This window comes from Heteronotia binoei, chromosome 5 (genome assembly GCF_032191835.1).
Source record: "Heteronotia binoei isolate CCM8104 ecotype False Entrance Well chromosome 5, APGP_CSIRO_Hbin_v1, whole genome shotgun sequence".
In the NCBI taxonomy this organism is placed as follows: domain Eukaryota; kingdom Metazoa; phylum Chordata; class Lepidosauria; order Squamata; family Gekkonidae; genus Heteronotia; species Heteronotia binoei.
The window spans coordinates 115,282,704-115,303,706 of NC_083227.1; the positions used below are offsets into that span (position 1 = coordinate 115,282,704).

Below are 21,003 nucleotides of genomic sequence, written 5' to 3' on the forward strand. Positions count from 1 at the left end.
TAGCCAATTAGACACGCTGGCTCTAGAAAACAGATGGCACAAGCAATGTGGGATGGTTCACGCAATCTGACCAGTTAGTGTGGGGTAGTAGCAGGCTCCCCCATACAGACTAGTGATAGGCAAGCAGACAAAGGGGAATCCATGCATAGGGTAATGAAGCAAGGCCCCTCCTGCAGTGCTCTCCATCCGTTTGGAGAATGAGGACAGAGAAGCATCTGGTGGCTGGGATCAATTCCTCTTTGCCAGCGACGAGTCCCTGCGGGATGCCCTGCTCTGGAAGCCATTTGAAAACAAATGGTGTGTATGTACACTTGGAGACACTGAGCATGATAGATGAATGGGCAGAGATGACTCAAACATTTCCCCTGGTTTTATGCAAACTCACTCATTCCCCGCCCCCCTCCATATACTGCTACACACACATCCATGCTGTTGACTTCCCTGGCTTACTTACATATTCACATGCTCAGAGAGCCTCTAAGAAGGTCAGCAATTCTTCCTGTGAAGTCAGACAAACACACACACACCTATATTATCATTCATACAGAAACATAAATGGTCATCCCTGTCACTCTGGGAATTTTCATACACAACCATAGATGTAAACAAAATTGTGCAGGCAAAAGCACACCTCTAGTAATGGTTCTTGGCCCAGGAATGTATAAGGACAAAGTGGAGAATTGGGGAATCTCAAAAGGTGGAAGTTTTATGTAATAAGGGATGAGGATTGGTAATAACCCATCACTGTTTATCCTCTCAGTCACTCTCTCCCTCTTACATGCAAAATGAGTATAGAAGCACTTCAGACTGGAAGCTACTTCTCATCAAGCTCCTAATATCAATTGGCTACAAAGCACTTGTCAAGGGACTTTTGTTAGGCTGACACACAGTGGCTGCTCCCTAAAGTCATCAATGCTCCAGTTTCTAGGAGGAGTGAGCTGGTGTAGGGAGGAGCTGCCATGTGAGCAAGTCACATGTGCTGGTGGCTTCTGAAGTTACCTTAGTGGCACCCGGAAGAGCTGCACTGCCAGTCTTCCCATGCTGCAAAGGCAATATGAGAAGGGCCCCACAATAGCTCCACTGAGAGTCCCACAGGGTAGTTTAATTATTCTGTTGTAGACCTTGCTATCCCAAATCCCTCCAATACAGCTGGGTTTTGCCTTTTGCTCTTGCCTGGGATAGGCCACTGAGGCTTGTGGGCAGTGTGTGTGTGGGTACAAGGGCTCACTAGCAGCCCCGTCAGCCCACTCTCTGGGTCGAAACACCAACTTGTGGGTGTTGTAAAAATATAAACTGAGAGCATCAGCAGCACCATTCCATGGTGGGAAGCTGGCTCCAGCATCAGCCCTTTGCCCCATGTGAGGTGCAGTTATTGCAGTTTGCAATATTCAGCCATGAAGATCAAGTAGACAATGGAGATGAGTGAATTCGGGCAGGGTAGTGGCACGCAGCCCACTTATCGCAACCAGCATGCATCTTCTGGTACTCCTGCTGGTCAGTCACTCCACACTACAATCACACTCTTTGCCCTTTGGGATGACTGCACCACAAGTGACTGGTCAAAGCGAATGCCAAGTCAACAAATAACAACAAAACAGTAATGGACTGGCCCTTTGCCACCTCCAGCCTGCTTCTCTCTCTTCACTTTCCTGGAGGCCCTCTGCCCCTTAGCCCTGAGCTCCATGGGGCCATACGGTGACCATCAAGTGAGTGACTAGCAGAGACAACAAGACAGATGGGAGGCGCTGGGGTGATTTACCCTGTTACAGAGACACCAATGCAAAAAACACGCATGGGCCACATGGCAGGTGGCCAGAGACATGGACGAGCGGGCAAGGGGGCGGGAGGGGGACCCCCGTCCCCGGGACGCTCCTTTATACAAGATGACAGAGCGTGGCCCACAGAGTTTTTAGTGTTGATAGTATTGCAGTCTAACTGATATGGCTTTAACTATTAGGGAAGGAAGGAGGGACACTGAGATGCAGGGAGATTTCTCCCAATGTCAAACTCAACCTTGGCGCAAAAGTCCTTGGGCACCAGGAAATCATGGGGAACAATGGGAGCCTGCCCTCTCAAACAAAGGCATGCGAAAGACTGAGAACCACAGAACTTCCCCAAGGCAGGCTGATCCCAACCTTTATTTCAGTGGTGGTCAAGGACTAGTAGCCTAAGGAAGGGTGCAGGCCAAACAGTAGCAAGACTGTTTGAGACTTCCACCTCACCTTCTAGCCAACCCACTTTGCCTAATTGTGTGCCTCTGGGGAAAGGATGGGGAGTAGCAGGCAGGGACTGAATCCAACAATAGCACAGCAGAAGAGCTGGGAGTAAGCTGGGGGAGGGGTTGTAGATCACCACACCTCTGGGCAGGACTGGGCTATAGAGGTGGGAGATTGGAAGGGTCTCCCCCAAGCTATGTAGTACCTTGAATCAGCAAGTTTTGGAGGTTCCTTGGCATCTTTTCACTTCAAGGGGAAACTGTGCTGTATGAAAAGGAAAGCGCTGGTTATGTCATGTGAGCCACAGAAGTTCAGAAATGATTTTTGTCTGTGCTTGTGTGACACTGGTTGCGATGCAGAGGCACCCTAGCAGGCACACCAAACTGTATGCATGCATCTGAATATGCCTGCAGCAAGTCTATGACTGCTTAAATCTATGAGGGCTTGCAGCAGGGTTCCTGAGGCCAAGATGCCACAAAGACAGGACTACTGGGTGTGATGCAGAGCCCTTGGTTTAACTAGGATCAGTGGTTGAGCCTCTCAGTCCCAAGAGACTGAGCCAGCAGGCACTGTTTGCTCTCACAGTATCACTAATCTACTTCAGAGTCCCCAGATCCTCCTGCTCACTTCCCCAGCCCCCCTCATGGAAGGCAATCTTCTGGATTTCCATCAGTATACGGCTACTTTCTTCTACTCTGGAAATGGAAGAATGTCTTTCCTTCTCCCACTCACTGGGTCCAGGTATAAATGACCCATTTGCCTTGAGTTTATCAGTCTCCAGAATAATCACCTTATTCAAAGGAGTAACTGAGGACTCTCAACACTTCCTTTGTCCCTCCTACTCTGCAACCTTTGCCTGCAGCTGCCACAAAATACTTAGGGATCAAACACCAGGGCAGCTGAAAAGTAAAAGGATGACCTGAACTAAAGAAAAGTGGCTGAGACAGCCATGATGACAAAATCTTCTTCTTTCCTACTTCCATGAAGGAGCCAAGTGATTTTTCCCAAGGCTTCACCCCCATGGATCATGAGGTCAGGCCAAAGAACTGAACTTGGCCTTTGGGCCTTTCATCAGCACTAGTGTGGCTGTGGAAGTATATGTGTGCTTCTGTGAACATGTGTGTGGGCTGGAAATGGTTTCAGGGAGCAGAGCTTCTGTGCTCTCCTCTGTGCCCATATGTATCTGTGTTGGCATCTGAGGTGTGATTCCTCAGGTAATGAGTTCCCCTCCCCAAGCATGAGACAGACAATCCAATATGCCAACAGCCCTTGGAAGTTAGGATTGGGGGAAAAGGTTTGCTCCAATTGGTCACTCCCTTGGTCAGAGACGGAATGTATGGGGCTGGCCTTGCCCCAAGGAGCTAGGTAGGAATGTGGAGGGGGTGGGAGGGATGCACAATCCCTCCCTGGCAGTCAGCATGGGGCTGTGGAATGTGCAAGGGGCCATGGCATTGTGCAGAGCCCAGGCTCCCCTCCCTCTCCAGTATCCCATGGGGTTGCATCAGTGAATTTGGTCCCAGTTCCCTCTCCCCATCTGTGCTCAGGGCTTTTACAAAACCATGTAGCCAACTGGCACTTTGGCACAACAGAACTCCAGCTTTGCACAGTTATAGGGAGGGGAAGCCAGGCTCCCGGCAGTGCCCAGCCTGTGGCTCCAGGGAGCACAGCAGGCGAGAGTGGTTGGGTTTGGGTTTTGGTTTTGGTCTGATGGATAGAGAACGGGTGAGGCAGGGGAAGAAGGGGAGAGTATTCCATGCCTGATGTGCCTCTCCTGGGGACAAAGGGGGTGGCTTGGCAGGGGTCCCATGGCACAAGGACATATGTGGAGTCTCCCCTTGAAACAAAACAAAACCAGATGGATAAAAAAATGAGCGTCCCCACATGGAACCCCAACCCAAGCACTGAGTGGGCAATACCAGGGAACTGTGGGTGGGGGTGGGGCTGGGGCTGGTGCGGCTGTTACTTCTTGAACATATCCTGCAGTGGACCTGGCAGGTACTTGAGCACCGTATCGAGGATGCTCTCCTCATCCTCATCTTCATCATCTCCGCAGCCTGCTGGGATAGCTTTCTTGGGGCGCGTCAGACTTCCCTCGCATGGCTGTTCCAGGGCTGCCTTCTCCTCTGCCTCTTTCTCCTCTTTCTTCTTTAGGCCATACTGCAGGAGAGAGACAGGGGGGAGGTCATCACAAATAGGCAGAAAGGACTGTGGCAAATAGGCATGGGATTGGGGAGCTGGGCCTGTGGGACTCTCTTGTCAGCATACCAAGGAAAGCCTGGCAGGTCACAACTTCCACTGATGAACTGACCACTTCAGTAATAGACCCTAATTTCTTATATGGCTTGTGTTTTTACAGTTGCGGCTTTCCAATAAGGGTACCCATCACAAACCTTTAAATTTTCTCCTGAATATTTAAAACAAAAATAAATAAATAAATCCAGAAACAAAACAGCCAGAGCTCCCTCCCTTCACCTCCCCCCCCCCACCCATGCTCTTTTTTTATCACCTTCCAAGTCAATCAAGAGCCCAGAAAGGTCACACAACAGTTGAGGGAGAGCAGTGAGGCCCGGCTGCCTTATCTAAAAGTTCAGTGTGAATTTTAGGGTCTATGTCCTATGTTTAGACTGCAGGGTGACAACCCTAAGTTTGGGGAGAGGAGCAGCTTAGTCAGAGACCACAAACACAATCAGAAAACCTTCTTGGTTCTTTTTGTTGGTCCTTCTCTAAGAAATCACTGCTTCCAACAAAAACAGTGCAGACCAAATGGTCCTCACTGATTCGAGTGGTAGGAGTGTATATTGTGGATGAACGATATAGTAGATTGATAGAATTATGTGGCAGATAACTTGTATTAATGTTCATCGTAGATTTTAATTTAATAAATTGTTAATGCAAAAAAAAAAAAAAAGGGCCCGGTCTGGGTCATAATAACGGAATTATTCCCCATTAGCAAAAGCCCCAGTAGAGAAAGAAGAGAGACACCTTGTCTTTGCCTGTTTTTTATTTCCTGCTCCAGAAGGGAGGGGTGTGTTTGAAAAACCAGTCACCATGGTTTAACACCCTACTCTTGCCAAGCATTGCATCCATGTGTGTGTCCTCATGGGCACCTATAAGCAGCAGAGCCTTTCTGCAGCATGAGGCCTGCCTCTGGCCAAAGCCTCTCTCTATGCTGGAGACAAAGCATCCATGTGTCTTTATCTGAAGGTGGCATATCTGGACTGTCCACAGCACTGCAGGTGGTGCAGGAAAGAAGCCACCAGGAGAGACATCTCTTCAGTGTTCAGCCAGCCTGTCCATGGTACTCATCAGCACACATTCTAGCCTGGTGTCTAAACTCTTCCCCACCCCAGTGTTCAAAGCACTATATAACACTGCCAACAATCAGTCTGCACTGATACAGGGCTGGTTGTATCAGTCTCTGTTGTAAACACCTCTGGGTCCGTATGCTATTCCCCACCCTATTCTGAGTGTCCCCGCAAGTCCCCCTGGGAAAGACAGGAGTTGCACAAAAGCTGTGGGTAGGGAGATAGGGAGGGGGCTGCAGAAGGAACAGATGAATACAGTGACAAAGAAGAGCTGCTCCACGTGCTCTTTTGTACAGGCCGGAATCTCTTGTTCCTATCTGCCCCAGCTAGCAAGATATTGCGGGCTGGGTACAGGCCGCACCAACTGCACTATCTGCCTGTGCAGAGGGATATTAAAGATCACAGATAAGGAGTACAAGTCCCTACCTAATACAGGCACTTACAGTGTGGGCAACAGAGATGTAGACACCACCCTGACTAATAATCTGTGGATGGTGGGAGCCTAGTGTGATTGGCAGAGAGAGTAAATGGCAAAGAATATAACCTAGAAGATCCCCACTCCGATTCCAGCTACTGCCTCATTTTGCATTAGGTGAACATATTCTTATTTGTGTGTAAAGCCAATGCCTCCTGTGCGTCCCGTCCTCAAACCTCTGGCTGTCTTAAGACCAGAACAAAGGGCCCTACTGGATTAGTCCAACATCTTGCTTTCAACAGGGAATAAAGGCAACAACCTTCCTGTGCTGCTTGTTCCTGGCTATAGGTATCCAGAGGTACACTGCCTCTGGACTTGGAGGTCTGATGTTCTTTTCTTCCTGTCTACGCTCTTGTACAAAGCTGCTCCTCTCCTTTTCCCTCCAGACTCCTCACTCTCCCTCTCTGTTCATGTGGCATTCAAAACAATCTCTCTCCGTCCTCCTGCTTCCCCTTCTCCTCTTCTCACATTTTCTGCTCACATCTCTTTAGCCATTGCTTCCAGTTTGGCTATGGATGGAATATTGTGTTTACACTGAAATTGTTCAGAACTCCAGTAGAACATTTAAAGCTTCTCAGCACTCTGGTGGTGTGTAACCTTGACTGATTCTGTTGGACATTGCAACACTGCATGCAAGAGGATCTGGGAAGGAAAGGGTTAAGAGAATTCTCTCACTCAGATGCAGTTGGCCCCACCCTCTCATTGGTCAGATGTTGAGCCTGTTGGCTGTTGCTTGCCTTCTGTTTCATCTTATATAGGAGGACCTCTCTTCTTCTCCCTCTTACCTGGGCATGGAGCTGTAGCAAGTTAACTCTTTTTTAATCTTTCAAAAGAAGTTTATTGATACAGCAAATTTTGAAGTTAATCTGTTCGCAATAAGTTAAATGCACCTACATGAACCCGTCATGTAAGAAGTGCTTCTGTTTTTGTAAGTAAAATTTCTTTCTCTTCTTGCCACTGGAGTAAGATCATCTTTGTAATTTATTTAAACAGAATTTTCCCCTTAACCAGGAAATATGAAGGACTGAAGACACTGCATAAAGCTTCTGTGCTTCCAAGTCAAATGCTTTTATTTACATTTAACCCAACAGGTGATTGGTCCAGAGTTTATCAGAAGCTTAGATAAAAGTCTTTGATTAGCAAACTCCCTTGTTGTTGGGTTGTTAGGTTTTTTTTTTTTTTTACAAATTCTCCATTGTTCTTCTTCATGCTGCTGTGATAAGGATGAATGAATCAAACAGATATTTGGGCGTGTTGCAGAACCAGTGCCACTGTGGCAATGCCTGCTCAACAAATCCAAACAATGCCCCCCCCTCAAGCCTATCACAGCCAGTTCATGTACAGAGTGCCTGGCAGAACCAATGCCACTGTGGCAATGCCAGCTCAACAAATCTAAGCAAGGGTTTTTTCTTTATTGCAAACCTAGCTCAGCTAGTGCATGAACAAAGTGCCTAGAAGAACCAGTGCATATACATAATGCCCAGAACCATCTATCCAAGCAAAGAGGGGGTTTCAAGCCCAGCAAAGCCAGTGCCAGCCCCATAGCCAGGATTTTTTGGGAGGGCACTGGGGCATTCAAATTAAATTTAAAGGAGGACAACAAGGAGGTGAGGAGAAGGATGAGATCTTTCCCCTTTGCCTGGAGAGGGAAACCAGTGTCAAGCATGGGCTTCCCCCTCCACAATGGAAGAAGGGGGGGAGGTGATGGTGGGAGAGTGCCCAGTGGCTGCTGCTGGGCCTGCCAACAGCCCCAGGAGCAGGAGAAGAGGTGGTGGTGACCTCTGGCACTCGGCTCTCTCTCTCATCTGACTCCTCACCCTGGAAGAGGACCTAGCAGGCGGGTAGGCAAAGACAGTGGTGGGCGCTCAGGTGCACAGTGGCCAAGGGAGCCGGCAGCACTGTGGCACCTTCAGGCGTATGTCCTGGTGCCTGAATGTATGTCTGCTGCTGCTGCTCCATTGAAAACAATGGAGAATGGGGGCATCTTCTTTGGGCACTCTGTATATGCACTGTCTGTGCTGTATTTGCACCCCTGCTGCTTGGATCTGTTGAACTGGTATTGCCACAGTGGCACTGGTACTGCTGGGCACTCTGTACATGCACAGGTTCTGCGGGGCATTCTGTACATGTACTGGTTCTGCTGAGCTTAGAAACACTCCTGCAGTTTCTACTGCAGAGGCGCTGGCTTGACACCAGTCCTTGTGTTTCTGCTGGGATTTTTTCTACCATTGGAAACAATGGTAGGATGGGGTACCTTTTGGGGGGCTCATAGCATTGGTTCCCCTGGTTCAATCTTTTTGAAATTTGGGGGAGGGGTCCTTTGAGGTGAGGCACCAGAAGCTACACTGAAATTTTGGTACCTCTACCTCAAAAAATAACAGTCCCAGACTCCTGGATACCCCAGATAAATTCCCCATTGACTATAATGATCCATAGGGTATAATGAAGTGGGGAAAAATAGGGATTTCTGAGGGAAAAACACCCCAAATCCAAATATTATACTGGTATTGGAATTTTGGATTTTGGGAAATCCTGATTTTTTTGGGGGGTGGGGGTGGTCTAATATATTTGAATCCAATACACTCTGGCTGGGGTTTTTTTTGCATGTGCACATCCATAGTCACAGCACACACTACAAAGATTTCTTTGATGAACTTATGGGTAAGTTCATCAAATGAACTTATAAGGACAGCTGAGTTATGGAGTCAATGCATCTCATGTGTGCCGCTGTAGCTCTTCGGTGCTACAGAGTTTTAGTGCTATAGCACTAAATCGTCTGAGGATGATCGAGTGGCTGAGGACCCCTAGTTTAGAGCATATTTAATACAAATAGGTTTATTCTTAGAAAATCAGTTCACTTGGAAATCAAAAAGAAAATGTTTTTTTTAATTGTCTTTCCATTAAGGCTATATTTGTTTTAGGTGCAGGAATATAAGAATTAATGTCAATTTTCAAAGCCAACATTATAGATTCCCACTGACTCCAAACATGTGCCAGCGGGCAAATGAAATTGCAACCCAGAAATCTATCCAGTTTTCTTGCCTGGGAATTAAGAGGGAGAGGTCATCTTGACTGTCTAGCCAAACAAAGAAGCTCATTTGGTAGTTACACAAAAGAGGGCCTTTTCAGTGGCAGCCCCACAATTATGGAACAACCTCCCCAGGGAAATTTGTGTGGACCCGTCACTTTATTCAAAGAAGAAGAACGAGTATACTAGGAAACTATGGGAGGAACTTATACAGGCTGTAAAACTAAAAAACTCCACGCTTTTTTGGAAACTAACAAAGATTGGGGGGTTTAAGACAACCTTTCCCCTGGACATGTATATCCCAGTGGAAACATGGACTGCTTTTTTTCAGAATTTATATGATGATAATATTCAACCCCCTTTTTCAGGTAACATAGAGAACCTCCCTCAGTGGCCACCAGTTAGTACGCAAGAAATAAAAGCCCATATAATGCAGCTGGAAAATAGGAAAGCCCCAGGCATAGATGGCATATCAGCTGAGATGCTTAAAGAGAATGTAAATTGGTGGGCACAGTTTCTGGCATCTTTTTTTACTTATGTTGATCAAACAGGTCGAATTCCAAAGCAGTGGGGAACAGTTATAGTTGTCCCTATTTTTAAGAAGGGCAATCGAAATAATCCCGCCAATTATAGGCCCATAAGTCTTTTAAATATTATAAGTAAGATTTACACAAGACATCTTTTAGAAAAACTAGAAATATGGATGGAACAAGAAGAAATTATCCCCTTGGAACAGGCTGGATTTAGGAAAGAAAGGTCGACAACTGAGCACTGCCTGATATTGCAACAGCTAATTGAGAAGTACTCTGGTAAAGGTACAACCGCTCTATATGCGGCTTTTATTGATTTAAAGGCAGCATTTGATTCCATCTCAAGGCAATGATTGTGGCAAAAACTAGTGGCTTCCAATATTGATAAAAGGCTCCTATTTCTTATTCGTGGCCTCCATGAAGAATCATTTCTTAGAGTGAGATGCAATACGCAGGGATTACTCACAGAACCAATAAAAACCAAGAAGGGTGTAAGACAGGGTTGTCTTTTGGCTCCCATCTTATTTAATTATTACATCAGTGATATGGTGGAACATATGACTGATACTAAATTACACCCCCCAAAGCTGGCTCTTCGCCACCTTTCAGTACTGCTATATGCAGACGACATGGTACTATTATTTAGAACACCTATTGGGTTGCGGAGGGCATTAGACAGCTTTGTTAAGTATTGTGAAAATGAACGTTTGGTAATAAATTTTGAAAAAACAAAAGTGATGGCATTTGGTAAAAAAGCCAAGAAGAGGTACTGGACTATGAAAGGGGAGAAAATAGAACAAGTAACAAAATTTACTTATTTGGGAATGGTAATTCAGGATACAGGCGCCTATACTGAACATTGTAATATGAGGGTGAAGAAAGCTGAGAAAACAATGTATGCTATCCTGAGATTTTTTCGTTCTAAGGGGGGCTTTTATGTTCCGGCAGCACTGAAACTGTTCCAATATAAAGTTTTAACACAACTGCTCTATGGTATTAACCTGGGCATTTCGGTTAAAAAACTACAGGCTCTTGAGAAAGTGCCATCTAAATTTTTGCGTAACATCTTGCAGCTCCCGCCAGGTGTGCCAAATGCCCTTTTGCGACTAGAAACTGGGCAAATGAGAATTGAGGCCAGAATTATGTTATCTTCGGCATACCAATGGCTAAGGGTCTATACAAACAAAAAAGGCCTCCTTCCTCTAATAATTCAAGACCTCTACAGCCCAAGGTGGTGCAATTGGTTGAAAGCAATTTGGAAAGTATAGGATTCTCACTTGAAAACCTCTTGACGCAAAGTAATGCCAAAGCAAAAAGTATTATCAAACAAAGAATCTGTGATATAGAGAGACAAAGGGATCTAGAACAGGCCCCTTCTTTTTTCGTGTCTACTGAGACTAAATATGTTATGAGGATGGCCAAGTACTTTTCTTATTTGGAGGTATCAGCTCACAGAAGAGCCTTTACGTTGGCTTGATGCGCAGCCATGCCCTCAAAAGTGTTAGAAGGGAAATATAGAAAAGTTCCGTACGAAGATCGATGCTGTTTTTGTGCTACGGGAGAGGTGGAGTCGATGACGCATATGTTTTTTTTTATGCCCATTTCACCAAGTATATAGGGACAGATTTGTTTCCCCGTTTGTAGTTAAACCAATAGCAGATGCGGACGGGGCGTGTTTGGAGAAACTTTTGGTGGATGCAAGTCTATCTCTAGACAGATAGCTTCACAAGGTAATGGCAGATAACTTCACAAGGTAATGGCAGAATTTAGCTATCTATCTCTAGACAGATAGCTAAATTCTGCCATTACCTTGTGAAGTTCCATACTAAGATACAAGAAATTGCATGTTTTGTATGATCTGTTTGAATTTTAGGTTATAAACGATTTTATATATTCTGATTTAAAGGATTTTATATTAATTTGAACTGATCTTGGATTTTATAATTGGTTAAACTATATTTTAGTATCCTCGACCTCTATAGGTGAGGAAAGTTTTATGTATTTTAGGAGGGTTTTTATATGATGTGTTATAGTTTTTATATTGGTCTATGACTGTAATAAAAAAAGTTCAAGTGTGGACCCCTCACTTTCAATCTTTAGGAGGCAGCTGAAGACTGTTTTATTTAGGGCTGCATTCAATTAATTTTCCCATATTGTGATTTAAAAAATTGGTTTTATGTTTGTAATATGTTTTTAATGTATTTTATTTTATTAATAAGAACATAGGAAAAGCCTTGCTGATTCAAACCAATAGTTCATCTATTCCAGTATCCTGTCTCACACAGTGGCCAACCAGTTCCTCTGGATGGCCAACAGCAGGACATAAAGGCTGAGGCCTTCCTCTGATGTTGTCTCCTGGCTCTGGGATTCAGAGTTTTAGTGCCTCTGAATGTGGAGGTTCTCCTCAGCCACCATGGTTAGTAGCCATTGATAGACTTATCCTCCATTAATATACCTTATTCCTTTTAATGCTATTTATTTCTGTGGTCAATCACTGCATCCTCTGACAGTGAATTCCATATTTTAATCACTCTCTGTGTAAAGTATTATTTCCTTTTGTCCATCCTGATGCCCACAAGCTCTAGTATTTTAGGAGGAGAAAAAATTCTTTGTCAACTCTCTACATCCCATGCATAATTTCATAAACCTCCACCATGTTCCTCCTTAGTCGTCTCTTTTCTAAACTGAATAGTCTCAGGCTCTTCAGCCTTTCCTCATAGGGAAGGTGCTCCAACACCCTAATATTCTCCTCTGTACCTTTTCCAGTTCTGCAATCTCCTTTTGGAGATACAGTGAGCAGAACTGTACACAGTATTCCAAATGAGGCAGCACCATAGATCTATACAGCAGCATTACAATTTTGGCCATTTTGGTCTCAATCCCTTTCCTAGTAATCCCAAACATAGAGTTTGCCTTTTTCATTGCTGCACCATACTAGGTTGACAATTACATTGAGCCATTCATTACAACCCCCAGATCTTTTCCCCTCTGCCTCAGCAAGTTCAGACCCCATTAGCCTATACCAGAAGTTGGGATTTTTTGTCCCAATGTGCATCACCTTACAAATACCAACAGCTGAACTTCATTTGCCACATTGTCATCCACTCACCCATTTTGTGAGGTCCTCTTGGAGCTCTTCACACTCAAACTTGGTTTTCACCATCCTGAATAATTTGGTGTCATCTGCAAACTTGGCTCCTACGCTACTCACCCCCAGTTCCAGATCACTGATGAATAAATTAAATAGTACCGGTCCCAATACTGATCCTTGTAGGGCACCATTGCTTACTTCCTACTGAATTGTCCACTGATTCCTATTCTTTGCTTCCTGTCATTTAACCACTTTTTAATACATGAGAGAGCACATTCACTTGCCCCATGACTGCTAAGTTTACTCAGGAATCTTTTATGAGGTACCTTGTCAAAAGCCTTTTGAAAGTCCAGGTATATAATGGCCATTGGGTCACCATTGTCTACATGCTTGTTCACGTTCTCAAAGAACTTCAAAAGGTTGGTGAGGCAGGACTTCCCTTTGCAGAAGCCATGCTGATTTTCCTTCAGCAAGCTTTGTCCCTCTATGAGGCTATGAATTATATCTTTGATTACAGTTTCTAATTTGCCTGGGACAGACACTAGGCTGACTGGCCTGTAACTTCCTAGTTCCCCACTGGATCGCTTTTAAAAACTGATGAAACATTTGCTACTCTCCAGACTTCTGGTTCAGCAGTTGAATCTACTGACAGTTGATCTACTAACCAGGGGCATAGAGAGGATTTTTTTGTTTTAGGTCAGGGGAATTTTTAAAAATTTAGGGGATACTCAAAATTTTTTAAAGCCCCCTGACCTAAAAATTCTGGCTATATCCCTGAGAAGTGAAGACCAGCTGCCTCTCACTCTCCTGTCCTGCTTGGCTGAGCAGGAGGAGACAGACAGGCAGGGCTGGCAGCCAGCTATGAGAAGCACAGAGACCTACCACCTCTTGCTCTCCCATTCTGTTTGGCTGAGCAGGCAGGGAGAGAGACAGGGCCAGCAGAGTTGAGGGGCTGGCCTGAGTTGGAGGGTCTTGATGAGAAATTGGGGTGGGGGCCTTAGAGGCCCCCCATAGCTACAGGCCTGCTACTAAGCTGTATATGCAACCTATCTCACATTGAGTTAAGAACTCTTGGGTGTATGCCATCAAGATATGGAGACTTACTGGTTTTTCATTTCCCCAGTAGGTCTGAAAACTTCATCTCTGGTCATCTCAATTTGGCTCAGTTCTTCAGACTCCTTTCCTGAAAATAGGTGCTGTGGCATGGGTGCATGCCCCACACTTTCCACAATGAACACAGAAGCAAAAAAAGTCATTGAGCTTCTCTGCCATCTCCCTGTCTTCCTTTAGGAATCCCTTCATTCCTTTGTTATCCAAAGGCACCATTCCTTCTCTGGTTGGTTTCCTGCTCTGAATATATTTTTAAAATGTTTATTGTTTGCCTTTATACTTTTAGCAACCTGCTTCTCAAAATCTCTTTTTGCATGTTAATTATTGACTTACATTTCTTCTCCAAGAGCTTGTGGTTCCTCCTGTTAAATTTGTTGGGGCAGATCTTCCACTTTTAAAAAAAAGCCTCTTTACTTTTTATAGCTTCCTGGTGATGTTAACCATGCAGGCCTTCTTTTTTACTTGGCAGTCCCTTTCCTAACCTGTGGAATGGATTCTATTTGGGCTTCAGTTAGTGTGGTTTTAAATAGCTTCCAAGCATCCTCTTAGGATTAGACTCTTGTGTTTACCCTTCAGCTTCCTTTTTACTATTCCCCTCATTTTCGTAAAGCTTCATCTTTTTAAATCAAATGTTACAGTTTTGAACTTTAGTGGTAACTTTCTATTGACCTGAATGCTGAACTGAGTGGCATTGTGGCCACTTATTCCCAATTAATGTAACAACCTCTCTATATTGTAAGCTGCCTTGAATTCCGTAAAGAAAGGTAGATGATAATTTTTAAAAATAAATAAATATCCCACTACAGAAGAAGCTCTATGTAGCCCCAAAGAGATTAATAGACGAATCTCTTAGGTAACTTCAACCTCACATTTTTATAAAGTTAACCTTCAGGATTAATCTTCGCAATTGGTGAATGGGGTGACTACCTTGTAATATAAATCAACAGATATTTTGTGATGGCATAAAATTGTCTAAAGTCTATCAGGAACACTTAGCATACATCTTTCACCTCTCAGAGGCAATCTAATCAGTTCGCTGAATATTTATGGATTCTTAAGAGTCATTGGGCATTTGCTTACTAAGCAGAAGATAAAAAGCAAAGTGCTTGAGGCAACCATTGCACATAGCAAGTAGGATTGACTAGTTAGATTAGATTCTCAAAAAGAAGTTTTGCCCTTTAGAAATGGAAGCTAATATTGTCAATAATGGCTAACAGGGGTTTGGTTTGTAACGATCATTACAGAACTTGGTTCTGGCAGCAGTATTTTCTTAGATTTCACATAGACTCAATTTAACTTCAATTCTATACTTGCCATTTACACCAAACAGGTCCCTCCCACCTCTGCAAACCTGAGTTATATTCTTTTTATGGGTAGCTGTAGACAGATTGCTGACCTTATCACGGATTTGCTGCCGGACCTTTTCCCGTTCAGCCTCCATGCGAGCATGTTTTGCCTTGCGTTCCTCCTCTTGCTGGCGCAGGGCTTCTTGTCGTTCTTCTTCCTTCTTCTGAGCATCAGGGTCTTTCTCCTCTTCACCCCCCAGCATTTTACCCATATCTTTAGTGGCCCCTGCATGTGACATTACAGAAACCACAGTCAGTGGGAAAGATCATGACTCCTCAGAACGGCTCACTGCCTTCTGAAAGGTTTCCCCTGCAATCGTGCTTCCCTGCTGTACTTCCCTATTCACCTGAACTTCAAAAGTGATGGGAAGAGTAACCACATAGCTCCACTTTACAAGAGTTGAGTGTGCAATTCATTAATGCTTTTTCATATAATAAGGGGAAACAGTTTCTAAGTGAATATTATAAAGCTGAAGGTACTGAGGAGGTAATTCAGTGGAATTTCCTTCCTGCATTTCAGCCCATGGTAACCAGTGATGTTAGAACCACTTTAGAATCCAGACTTTCTGTTCTGGCATCAATTCTAGGGCCCTTTCTTCTGTTGCAAAATACTTGGTGGATCCCAAGCAAAGCTTCAGTATCAGCTCCATACCATTCAGGGGCGAGGGGCTGATAGAGCTGATGTGGAAATGCCCCATGTCTTCTGCCTTTTATTTGATTCTAGTGAGCCAAATGTTTCCAATGTAATGTGGGGTTCAGGCGCACCATGTAAAATAACACTGTTTTAGTAAGTATAAAGTATATCTTACCAGGCTTTATTCTTTGCAACTGTAGCAAACACAATTCAAGCAAGGTATGTGGGGAAATAGGGTTCTACAAATGCAGGGTTGTTTTTTTTTTAAAAAATGTTTTCTTAATGTATGAAGAGCTCTAAACAGCCACTATAGTATATCACATTTATGCTTCTGATACATTCCAATGTGCTTCCAACTTGCCTTCTGCTATATTCACAACCGTTAACTGCCCTTTTTAGATGCTGGCAGCTGATGCCCTCCTCTCTTGTCCAGTTCCTACATCACAACATGTGCAGTGTGGCTACATTAACCCACTAATGGCTGCACCCAGGTCCCACATGCTGTTATGAGTCCAGCTGTGCCCAAGTTCAGCTATGTCTTTTATAGTTTCATTCAATTATTTGGTAGATTTATATGCCATCTCTCCACAGCACAAAACAAACAAATTGGTTAAAGTTAAATCAGAGAACCTTATAAAACAAACCCATGCAAGATCAACGACCCAGGGTTGGATCCTACCAGCTTCTCCACTTGACGTTGCCCAATTTTCTTCCTCACTGCAGCATCCAGACCGTGTGCTTTTTTGTATACACTGGAGCTGTCACTGTCACAGTGTCCTCGCTCCTCTTTTTAACCTGCAGATAAGCTGGTAGGATCCAGCCCCCCACAATCCAGAGCTCAGCAGCATGAATGGAATGTAAAAACAGATCAACCACCATAAAGCCCCACTCATAAAATGCAGGCCATGAAAAGCATACTAAGTGGTAAAATACCACAAAAATAGCAAAATGAGTTTATTTACAAGCCTGGGCAAATGAAAATGTTTTGACCTGGTACCTTTCATGTCATGGAGTAGGTTCAGGTGAAACCCCAGAAGGGGTATTCCAGAGCTTTGCCTACTCTCTCTCATTTAAGGACCCGGAGGTCCTTCTGCAGCAGCAGCAAATGGAAAGAAGGCAATGGATTAAGAAAAGTATTCTTTTCCTATGCATTCTGAAAGTGCTTGTTCATACTTGAAGAGAACAGGAAGACTTCTACTTTGCAAGATGGAGTTCCTGGGACAGGTGAAACAGCCAGAAGTCTTTCTGCCTGCCTGTTAAAGCAGCTAAAAGCTATTAGATTATCCTGTTGCCAGAGGCCTGACAGCTTCCAACCCTAGATGAAGTGTCGCCACATAGCAAGAGCCGGGAGCCCTGCACTCTCCCTCTTGGGTGTCAGGAGAAGATTGAAAGTGAAGCTGTTTTCAGATGGCAGCCCACAGAATAAATGGCTTACTCAATGATGGGTCACTGCAAGATTTTTCTTGAAATGGATGCTGAATCTGGGAGGAAACTGCAGCACTTCAGGTCTGTGTATTCCCTCCACAGCTCTGCTTGCCCCCAACCAAAACCTCTGTTCCCAAGAGGTGGGAAGATGGAATGACTTTCCATGAGGTGAAGGGATCTTGCAGAAAATGGCTCCATGTCAGGGACTGGGTAGTCTGGTTTCCTCTTATTCTATGTAGTCTCCAAATAGGCCAGTGTTGATAATTCAATCCAGAGGTGGCTATAAAACACAACTCTAGCAGTAGTAACATGTAGATACCTTTTAAGATTATTTACTTCAGGCATACCCTTCAGCTAACAGAATACGTATGAGCCCATATCCCTGGCAGTTCTCTAGAGGGTGCTCAAGCATTCACAAGCCTCCCCCCCCCCCGAAAATATCCCAGATTTAGTCATAGCTCAACTTCTAATTACTCTAAAATTGTGTAAGCTGGAATTCAGTACTAGAAAGGCAATATCCTGTCACACAGATAGTGAAGATGGACTTACCATACAAGTGGTTGTGTTGTGATGAGTGCTAAGTTGGGATGTGTTAAATGCACATTTATAGTTATTATTAAAAAGGGAAGCTGCACATTCCAGCACTAGAGAAGGGGAGTGCACATCCAAGAACTGCTGTGTGGGGGGGTTTTTTGGTATTTTTTGCAGTGTGTGTGCCTGTTAGAGTTGCCAAGTCCAATTCAAGAAATATCTGGGGACTTTGGGGGTGGAGCCAGGAGATTTTGGGAGTGGAGCCAGGAGACATTGGGGGTGGAGCCAGGAACAAGGGTGTGACAAGCATAACTGAAATCCAAGGGAGTTCTGGCCATCACATTTAAAGGGACAGCGCACTTTTTAAAATGTCTTCCTTCCATAGGAAATAATGAAGGATAGGGGCACCTTCTTTTGGGGCTCATAGAATTGGACCCCCCAGTCCAATCATTTTGAAACTTGGGGGGTACTTTGGGGAGAGGCACTAGATACTATACTGAAAATTTGGTGCCTCTACCTCAAAAAATAGCTCCCCCAGAGCCCCCGAAACCTCCAGATCAATTCCCCATTATACCCTATGAGAAACAATTCACAAATAGGGAATAATGAAGACGTTTCCCTCTCCTCCACAAACACACACACACACACACACACACACACACCCCTTCTCGCAAATGTAGGGGATTGGCCTCTCTACTCACCAGCCAGCTTCTTTACAGACACATGAAGTTGAAGCCTTTCACCACCTCCGGAGGTGCAAAGGCACATGGTCCTTTGGGCGGGGCAGGAAGCAGCCTGGGAAAGCTCTGGCTGCTGCGATGGAGCTGGGTGGGAAGGGGAGGGGCAAGGAGAAGCTGCTGCAATCCGAGGTAGGAAGGGAAGGGAAGGGAAGGGAGGAGTAGAAGCATTGGGGATCGGTGGGAACGGGAGAAGAGAAGCTGCTGGGATCAGGGCTGGGTGGGAAGGGCTGCCATTCCCCCCCCCCCCCCGCTTTCTGAATTTTTGGCCAGCGGGGGGAGGAGGCTCCAAAACTGGGGTCCCCCGCCCAGGCGGGGGATTTGGGAAGCCTAGTGCCTGTGTCATGTCAACCTCTGGCAAATCCTACTGGGGGATGGAGGACAAGAAGTGGCTTGATACATGTGCCTCTGTCTGCCAGGCCTGGTATTCTCTGGAGGTTTTCCATCCAAATACTTGCCAAGGTTGGCCTTGCTTATCTTCTAAGGTCTGACAAGATCAGGCTTGCCTGGGCTATCCAGGTCAGGGCCTGCTGTGGTGTTTTTTTGGTTTTTTTTAAAGGAATAAACCAACCAAATGTTGTAGGACTGTTGCAGGAGAAGAATGCATCTTGTTCAGTCTTTCTTCTTCTGTTTTTTAAAAGGTAATATGGCTGCTCTATTGGAATAAATTGCCTGAGCAGGCCTTTGGAAAGGCAGCACAAAAATCTCTCAAATGAATGAATGATATATTTAGGACCAAACAGTTCAAAACCAAATAACCAACACACTAAGTGTTTCAAAAATCTTGATATAGTGCAGACTGGAGGGAGGGGGACAAAGGCAATGAAAAAACATGCCTCTTGTCACTAGTGACCTCATCAGCACTAGCCCATTGTTGTTGTAACACTTGTGCAGCCACACTTCACATACCATTCCCACCTGCAATGGATAACACGGGGTCAGGGACTATTTCCCCGGAGCGTGGGTGGGTGGGTACTGTGTGCCAGGAAATGATGTCCAAAAGCTGCCTCCTGAGATTGACACCACATTTTATTTCATGACAGGGCTAGTTCTAAAAGAGAATGCTTGCAGCAAAAGTTCAATATGGCACTGGAATAGGGTTGCCAGGTCCAACTCAAGAAATATCTGGAGACTTTGGGGGTGCAGTCAGGAGACTTTAGGGCTGGGAGCAAGGGTGTGAAAAGCACAACTGAACTCCAAACAGAGTTCTGGCAATCACATTTAAAGGGACTGCAACTCCTTTTAAATCCTTCCCTCCATTTGGAATAATGAAGGATAGGGACACCCTTTTTTGCAAGCTCATAGAATTGGATCCCCTAGTCCAATCTTTTTGAAACTTGGGGGATGTTTTGAGGAAAGGCACCAGATGCTATGCTGAAAATATGGTGCCTCTATCTCAAAAAACAGCCCCACAAGAGCCCCAGATAACTACGGATCAATTCCCTATTATACCCTATGGGAATTGGTCTCCATAACGTATAATGGAGTGTCAAGCAGACATTTCTCCCCCACACACTTTTTGATGACCCTGAAGTGGGAGGAGGGCCTCCAAACCAGGGGATCCCTTGCCCCCATCTGGGGATTGGCAACCCTACAATGGAATGGCTGAGCAGCTAGTCCAAAAGTAGATGTCTGCCAGTTAGGGTTGCCAGTTCGAACTCAGGAAATACCTGGGGACTTTGGGGGTGGAGCCAGGAGACTTTCCGATTCCCTTAAAAATTAAATAAAAATACAGCAGTGCAGTTCCCCTGAATATAGTCTTCATTTCCACATCCTCTTTTTTGCCTTGAAAGGGTTCTCCAGCAGCTGCATTTCCACTAAATGAAAGTAAACACACATACACATACACTCACAAAGCAGCCAAAATAAACACAGTTTTCAAGCACACACTTTTGTGACCTCTCTGGGACAATTTACTCATGGGGGTTGCTGAATGTAACCATCTGCTGTATTTCAACCAACTTCTTCAGACTAAGAGGAAAACAAAAGGAGAGCAGTTTAGGTGGTGGAGTTTCCTCCCAAACCACAATCAGGTTCTGGTTTTTACTATCTATTTTACTATACAAATGGCTTGCAATGCAAAACAAATGGAAGGACTAGGCTCTCTTACTTTCTCACAGCTTCACACACTCACTGGAAAGAGCCACGTGGCTCTGTCTGCTTGCCCCACCCCCAACCAGCTTTCCTCCTACTGAGATTTAAAGGCACACACCTCTTCCAAAACACAAGCAATTTCCAAGCTTCCTCTAAGCCTGCCAAGATTTAAAGGCACATGATGGCTGTTGGGGTGGGATTTCCCCCCACCAGCTAGCTGGCTGGTGGCAGGGAGGAGCCTGCAAAACCAGGGGATCCCCTGCCTGGATTTGGGGACTTGCAAGCCTACAGCCTGTGGACTGTCTAGTCTCAGCTTTTCCAACAAATTCTTCCTGAACTTGCAGGTCCACTACCCACTGAACCATAGGCTAACAGCATTCTCCACCACGAGGAAGAGTTGTTCTCTTCTTTCCCCAAGCTTGTGTGTATCTGTGCAATGGAGATAGGAGATTGGTGTGTGCTGTATCATTCTGAGCAGCTG

At 45.0% G+C, this 21,003-nt stretch overlaps 1 protein-coding gene across 3 annotated transcripts in view; it reads right to left on the bottom strand.

Moving 5' to 3' along the window:
* Nucleotides 1-4,096: 4,096 nt before the first annotated feature.
* Nucleotides 4,097-21,003, bottom strand: part of CPLX2 (complexin 2) — a 200,627-nt gene continuing 183,720 nt past the window's right edge. For all 3 annotated transcript variants that reach the window (XM_060240222.1, XM_060240223.1, XM_060240221.1), the window contains 2 exons: nt 15,152-15,327; nt 4,097-4,373 (listed from right to left, as the gene is read on the bottom strand). In XM_060240222.1, coding sequence (XP_060096205.1) covers nt 4,176-4,373; nt 15,152-15,327 — 374 coding nt within the window. In that variant the 3' untranslated portion in view covers nt 4,097-4,175. The remainder of the gene's footprint in view (nt 4,374-15,151; nt 15,328-21,003) is intronic.